Here is an 8,515-nt window from a genome sequence, read left to right on the forward strand (position 1 = left end):
TATTAGTGATATTCGAAATCCATCCAAACCAATAAAATATTGGAGAAAGTAATCAATGAAAAAAAAAACACCTTACTTTGGGAAAAGTAATGATTTGTGGTGATTCGGATCATTAGCCTATCTCGAGGTTTGAGCTTTCACTGTTGGCCGAATTGACAAAAAACAAAAAAAAGGAATAATTCTGGTTTTCTTTTTTATTTCGGTATTTAGTTCTTATAAACTGAGCATTTCTGTAGTAGTTGGGTAACAATTGTATAACGTCATCCCTTTCAAAGAATTTTATTTACTAAATTTTAAAATTATGTTAAAATGTTAAAACTCTACTCCAACATCAGCTTTAACATTTTACTCAAATGGGAACACTCGCCCAGTGCACTACAATTATTCTATTATAATGCTTTACGAAAAATACAATTAAAGGTTCTCTCTTTTAGGAAAATTATTACTTTTCAATTAGTTTTTAGACAGGACAGATTTAGAATTTATACCTAAATCTTTTCAGTCAAAACATAAATTCAAAAGTTGTAATTGTCTTAAAAGAAAGAATTTAATTGCATTTTTCGTAAAGCCAGTGAAAATATACTTATCACTACTGTGAAATAAGCCATCGATATGAACACCTATATATATCTTATTAATAGTACAAGAGCCAGGAAAAAAAAGGCAGTTATTTCACACCAATTTTTGATTACTTTAATGAAAACTATGTAATCTTACTAGTCAAAACTGATGAGTCTGCCAAGTATAAGTAGGGGGAATAAAAAATGGCGGCTGTTTCAAAACCTTAAAAAAACATTAATTTTTCATTCAGAACTGTATATCTTTAAACTACCAAAAACATTAAAAAACCTAAGAGAACCATATTTAAAGAAGAGTAAATTTGCTGAAATATTAGCCCTAATAGAGCTATTTACGTCCAATAGTTCTCGATATATAGCTTTTTAAAAAGCAACATTTGATAAAAATGTACTTAAATATCAGTAGTTAGTTAATTTATTTTAAGAAATCTCAGCAACTCTGTGACGTACAGATGTGCATTAGCAATCAAATTAAAGCCAGTTTATTGTACTATAAAGTAGTTTATGACCTTTACCTTTGTAGGTGTAGTAGTGATATTTGACAAAATAAACTCACAAAATGTTAATTTCTAGTTGTTCGTACCAATTGTTGGATTTTTGAAAAATATATCTCCAGACCCATAAGACGCAGATATGTTTGCCAAAATCTAGGAAATTTAACTTACGAAAAGTAGTTTATGAGACTTATCTTCTTAGGAGTAGTACTTTTTATTATATTCACATATGAATATAAATTTGGCACACGTAGTAGTAGTTTTTATTATATTCACATATGAATATAAATTTGGCACACGTAGTAGTAGTTTTTATTATATTCACATATGAATATAAATTTGGCAAACGAAAATTTGTCCTTACAACTATAAATCAATTTATTAGCAAATTTCATGAAAACTGCTACTCATACGAAAATAAATGTCATAAACTACTTCAAAGCCCATTTTAACTAGCTTTAATTTTAGAGCTAATAGTCATCTTACGTCAAATAGTTTTTGAGATATAGATTTCTCAAAATGAATTCACTAACTACAGATTTTTCAGTACGTTCCATACAACATTTTTATGAAATGTTGCTTTTTAAAAAGCAATATCTCGAGAACTATTGAACGTAAATAGCTCTATTAGGGCTAATATTTCAGCAAATTTACTCTTCTTTAAATAAGGTTCTCTTAGGTTTTCTAATGTTGTTGATAGTTGTAAGATATACAGCTCCGAATGAAAAATTAATTATTTTTAACGTTTTGAAACAGCCGCCATTTTTATTCCCACTACCTATACTTGGCAAACACATGAATTTTGACTAGTAATTATACATAGTTTTCAATTAAGTAATCAAAAATTGGGGTGAGATAACTGCCTTTTTTCTCCTCTTGGGCTCTTGTACAATAAGGAGGCCTTCATCTCTTTCTTCTATATTAAAGTCCAAGAGTACAAGAGGAGAAAGAAATCAGTTATCTCACCCCAATTTTTTATTACTGTAATGAAAACTATAAACAGTTTCTAGTCCAAATTAATGATGGTAAATATAGATAAGGAGAACAAATAATGGTACCTGTTGCAAAATATTTTTAAAAAATAATTTTTCATTCGTAGTCATATCTTTAAAACTACAAGCGACACTAAAAACTAACCACATCAAAGAAGAGTAAATTTTCTAAAATATGATCCCTGAAAGAGCAATGTACGTTCAATAGTTTCCGACAAAAATCTATTTAAAAAGCAACATTCCATAAAAATGTACTGAGAAATCAGTAGTAAGTGAATTTATTTTGGGAAATCATTTTACGTACAGGTGTCTATTAGTATTCACATTAAAGCCATTTAAATGTGATATTAAGTAATTTATCTTCGTAGGTATAGTATTGCGTTTGCAAAAATATATTTACAAAATATTGACTTTTAGCCGTTCGGACAAAACTTTTTAGTTTATGAAAACTTAACAGATTTCTGTTATCTAGTTAAATTTAGTAGTTTATAACATTTATGTTAATAGGAGTAGTAGTTTTTATGATATTTGCATATGAATATGATTTTTCAGATGCAATTTTGTTTGAACAGGTAAAAATCAATTTATTTTGGTAAATATTATTAATAATACTATTCCTACGAAGATAAATGTTATAAACTACTTTATAGTACAATAGACTAGCTTTAATCTCAGTGCCGGCCGATATTTGTTTGTATATCTAATGGTTCCTAAGAAAATTTTATTATAAATCAAAACGTCTGTCCGAACAACCAAAAATCAACATTTTGGCGAATATCATGAAAACTACTACACGTCTATTAACATATTATATAATAAATTGTTATGAAAAAAATACAATAATAATAAATTGTTGAGCAAAAATGCCACTTAATTAATTTTAAATGAATCAAAACACTACGATATTGCTGTAGAATAGCGACAAGAGAATGAAAAAGAGAAAATAAAAAATCTGAACCTACGTGTCCTACCAAGCTATTCATTTAATTGATTTGGTCCCCTCCAGAATCCCTTAATTTATTCATTGTGGGCGGAAAGTACCGAGGCTGACCGTGGTGTAGGAGCAAAACATAAGTTTGTAGGAGCTCACTCCGGACAGGAGAACAGAGCTCCTGCAACTTCCTGGGCTCCTGTTCCTTGAGCTGACTGTTGCTCGCTCTTGTCATTCTTTCTCGCATTCCCTTTGTCATTCCCGCCAGTGTTGTGGATACTTGGAATTCTCTCTTAACCCCTCCCTGAGAACTGGGGCTGTATGGGGCAGTAACTGGGATATATTATTAGTACCAGCTTGGAAACTCCTTCAGTTATTGATCTGTTACATTTTTATCCAATTAATATAATATGTATTATATCATATAATAAATATTTATCAATATTAGTTGATTTACGCATTTAACCTTTTTTTTGGACAGAGACAAGAGTGTACTGTTATTGAATGCTCAAATCTATTAAATAATGAAAAAATATATCTGGCTAAAAGGTTCAAAATCGATATCTTCATTTAACAGATGACATGACAGATATGAAAAGAATTTGAAAAATAAACTTGTTTGAATGTGAAAAATAAATATCAATTGAAATTTAAGGCAATTTGCCAAAATTAAGAAACTTGGTAACATTCAAAACCTTCTTTAAAAAATGTTCTTGTTGCTTATATAATTTTTAACCAATCAAGTGTTAAATTACACAAATTACTGAGGGGACACCTTACAATAAAATTTATAGAAACAAATATATACATACCATTTCCTCCCTTCTCCCCTCAAAAACTGTTTATTTTCACTAAAATAAAAGAACAAGAAAATATTTTGTTAAAGAGTATTATAAACTTCTGCTTCTTCTTTTTTCGCTTCAACCCTTTCTCTGAAAAACTACCATACAATTTTTGATGAGACTTCTATGAGGACTACCTAGAAATTATGATTTTAGATTTTGAAGTAATCATTAAAATTGAATTTAACCAACATAATGACAGGTGGTTCTGTGGGATCCTTGGGATATTTTTTTTATTTTACATTTTGATTTTCTGACCTAATTTACTTTTCATTTTTTTCTCTGAAAAGTAAACAAATGAAGTTACTGGGTCCAACAGGCCGTTATTTGCCAGAAAGCAGTACCAGTCGGTACCTTTCGCTTTGTGGGCTAAAAACAGAACATATAGTTTTTATTACATAAGGGATGAAATTGTGAAATTATGATTAAAGAGACACCCAACTTTGCTAGAATTACTTCAGAAATTTAAATGAAAACTTGTTCTGAACTAAAAATTTAAATATCTTACTCATTAATTTATCAGAAAATGTAAAGGAATTATCTTTTGTTGAATACTATAAAAAATAAAGGGAAAACAATCGAACAAAATCCCATGCAAACACAAACATTGTTTCTTGAACCTTATTTTTTTTTTTTTTTTTTTACTTTTTCACTTTTAAATGTAGACCTAATTTCTGTCACAATACGGGTAGAGATTAAGTAGCTCCTTTATGATATATACATATACATTTTTTTTAAATCAGTTAAATTAAATTTAAATAATTTTATTTATATTAAATATAATTGATTCACCGTACTATTACAAATTATGAGGAAGGTGGTCAGGAGTACAGCAAAAAAAAAAAAAAATAGTTAACAAGGAGTTAACTATTTTTTTGTTTTCTTTTGACCATCTTCATAATTTTATTTATAGCTCATTGAAATTTAATTTTAAATTTAAATCTATCTTTAAACCAATATCATGTATAACAGTTTTTACAGATATTTTTTTATATTAAATCAATTAAAATAGTGACTTCTAGCATTAATAATTTGAAGATTTAAAAGAGAATGCATTGCTTGATTGGGAATTCTTATAGAGAAATTTCAAATATTTCTTTGTATATTTAATATTTAATTATACGTTAATGGTAATTACATTAATCATGTGTATTCATAGAAATATTTAAATCAGTTTAATAAACAGATATATTTGAAATATACACAGTATATTTGAAGTTATTTAACAGAAAATAAGTTGTTTGTATGCATCACTTTATTCCCAGAACCCATCAGAATATTTTCAGAAGTATAGTTTAGTTGGTTTGTTATTTCATGATTTATATTTGTCAATATTTATTACAAATACTATATTTCATTGTTTCAACAAATAGATTTTCTATCGATAACATAGTTCTCAATTTCTGTTTATAGGTATATGTTTATGGCCTAATGAGCAAACTTCTGAGCCCACACTCACGAGCATATTCTTCCACTGAATCATCAGAACAGCAAATCAGCAGGAGAAGCAGTGAAGAAGATTATCCACGTGATGTGCCTGTCACCAGTGTGAAGCCTCCTCCAAAGTTTATACTTGAACCAGATAAGAGAAGATATTACTATGCCAAAGTAAGATAATGTGGAACTAAATTGTTAATTGATGAATACTTGCATTTAAAACGGTTAAAATTCATTAATCCAGAAATGAGAGTTCCATTGCTCAACTTTAACGTGATGTCAAGGTTTATATGTTTGATTCAACATCCATTCTTAGTTTTTTTATTGTGAGCAGAAATAATAGTTGTATTGCTACTGATATCAAAAAAGGGATTACCGCTATGGTGATGCCATATTGATAAATTAATATTAATTTTGTAAACTAGTTAAAAACAAGCTGACAATATTATACTGAACAAACTTATACTGAAATTGTAAAGATAATAAACTCGAATCAGATTTATATACTTAAATATAAATTTAGCCACAGTTTTTTAAAAAATAAGTGATAATGTAAAGATGACTGGAAAAAAATGAGAAAAAACAATTTGTATTCCGTTCTCTATATTATACAAAGAATGGATAAATATATTACAATTTATTATAATTTGATGGAGTGATCTGCTGAAATGTTAAGGGTTCATGAAATTAAATTATGTTCTTTAGATTTAACCTAAAGCTCTGAGATACCTGAATACTCCTAATATTCAGAAGTATTAAAGGTTAAGAATATAAATTGTTAAATAGTGGTTATTAATGGAAAAGAGCATATCAGAGTTTCAACTTGATAAATATGTTCTTTCTGAAAAAATCTCTTTCTATCTGAACTCACCTAGGGTAGGGTTTACCTGATAGGCTAACTAGATTCTGGCCTACAAATAGTAATATTTGTTATTTAAACAAATATTAAAATTTGTTTAAATAACAAAGAAAATGTCTATGATGAGCTATAAAAGTCTTCATTTAATGTTCTATTTTTGATTTTATTTGGGTAATTATTATTAATTAAAGTACATAGTTTGCAAATAGTTACAATTAAGGACGGTTTGATTCTTGTGGAGCTATTACCTGTTACTGACCGTTGGCATCTTGATAAATCTCAAAATCAATTAAGAACCCCAGTTTATTTTATCTATCATTTTCAAAGCTGGAAAAATATGGTCAAAAAGAATTCTTTTCCATCAGTATAATAAAATTTTTATTTAAGATTATTTTTAGATAAAAAAAACAAAATTGTTTTTGCTAGACAGATTTAAACGTAACCCCTCACAATCAATAATGTCATGACGTAGCACTTAACTTTGAAGTCTTCCTCAGAATAACATTTAAAAAATAACTTTGACAAAGTGTTACAATTAATTTTTTTGAAGTTTTAAGATGTAATGAAAAAGTCAGCAAATCCTCAAAATAAACTCAGTAAGAGTAGAAATTTCTATTAGCATAAAAAGTATACCGGTCAAATTACAAAAAACAATACTGATAATAAAATGAGAAATCTTCTCGTTCACTTTACACCATATCTCATTTTTTATATGCCAATCTTATAGACTAAATAAGTGGCTGAAGAGGGGGGGATGGAAAATATGTCAACAAACATTCAGTCATGTCTCAGTCCGTCTTTCCAACCTCTGCTTTTATTTTATTTTCAAGGTGTTGCATTTTTCTATTTACTGACCATTAATGGGTTAAAATAATTTCACAAACTGTCAACACATTTATCTACTATTCATTCTGAAACTAGGAATGATAATATTTAGAATATTTCAACATGTATTTTACTTTGTTCCTTCTACTTGTTATTCTGGTTTGTATAAACATATATCATTCCTTTATATTGGTTAACTGATCATCATTAAAACAATATGTGTTTAGATAATTATATTCATTTAGTGATTAACAATAATTTAGAAAATTTTAGCATTTTAAAGCAATAGAATATTTCAGTCATTAGTCTTGGATTTATTATTATGTTATTTTTTTTTACAGACTAAGAAATAGTGAATAAACTTTTTTTGGCTTGTGAATCTGAAACTGGTCTAATCTTTACAGATACAACTCAATCCTATTAAAAATTCTAGATTTTTAGTTTATTTTCGCAGGGATAATTGAGACAATAAAACTTAATGATGGATGTTGACAAATTGTTAATATTATTTAGTTTAATTTTTTTATTACATACACATATAATTTTTACACTGAAGTCAAATAGTATCAAATTTAAGTAAGTAACTTTGAATATTGATTACCCTTAGACTACAATGTATTTTTGATATTATTTTATACATAATATTTTGTAAATTTCTATATTGTTTATCTGTTTAGATTTATCTAATGCATATAATTTGTATCAAGGGAATTATTATAGATTGATCTGCGGTTAAAAATAGTTTTGACGAGTTAATTCACATTAATATGTGTATTATGTGACAAAAATGATTAAAATACAAAAAAAATATTAGAAAAGTCAGCTGTATTTGATTGCTGGTATAAATAAATACTTTTATCTGTTATTTTTTATAATGAAAATGTAAATATAAATAAGGTACTTTTAAATTTGTTAATTTATTCATTCATTAGGTAAGAGCTAGATTTACCAAAAAATTTAAGTCAATAAACATTAGAAAACTCGAGCCATTCATTAGTATGAGAGATAATTGTAAGAGTGAAACAAATTAGTTACAAGTGTGAGTGATCTTGTTTTGAAATTTCTACTTGTTATGAAATATATTTTTAGTTAAAGTTTGTTTGATTTCTTTTATGATCCTTATTACTGCTTAAATAATCAAAAAGAGATTTTTATTTTGTGAAGAGGAATAATCCCAAAGACAGTTTTATATAATATAAAATATAAATTTTAATTATTCCGCTTCATGTTAATAATTAATATGAGAAACAAAAAAAATCCTGTTTTAATAAAAAAAATGTTTTTTTCTTATTTCGGCTTTCCCACAATAAAGATTTAACATCAATGACAGTTTTAGATTTTAGATATTACACTCAGTTATTTAAATATTTTATTGTTTGTCTCAGAAATTTGTTTACTTTCAGTTCAATATGTATACTTCTTATTTTGGAGGTATTTCTTAATCAGTGGCTTACTAACCTCTTATGAAAGAATGGTAAAAGTGTTACATTGCATCCATTGAACACATCATTTAGTCATTAAAACATCTAATAGTTGGGTTATAAAATAGTTATACCT

At 27.2% G+C, this 8,515-nt stretch overlaps 1 protein-coding gene across 1 annotated transcript in view; it reads left to right on the forward strand.

Moving 5' to 3' along the window:
* LOC106686936 (uncharacterized) overlaps positions 1-7,335 on the forward strand; it is a 51,227-nt gene extending 43,892 nt beyond the window's left edge. The window contains exon 3 of the mRNA XM_014430547.2: positions 5,251-7,335. Coding sequence (XP_014286033.1) covers positions 5,251-5,454 — 204 coding nt within the window. The 3' untranslated portion in view covers positions 5,455-7,335. The remainder of the gene's footprint in view (positions 1-5,250) is intronic.
* The last annotated feature ends 1,180 nt before the right edge of the window (positions 7,336-8,515 follow it).

The sequence above is a fragment of the Halyomorpha halys genome, unplaced genomic scaffold (assembly GCF_000696795.3).
Source record: "Halyomorpha halys isolate HHAL.00 unplaced genomic scaffold, Hhal_1.1 Scaffold899.1, whole genome shotgun sequence".
Classification (NCBI taxonomy): domain Eukaryota; kingdom Metazoa; phylum Arthropoda; class Insecta; order Hemiptera; family Pentatomidae; genus Halyomorpha; species Halyomorpha halys.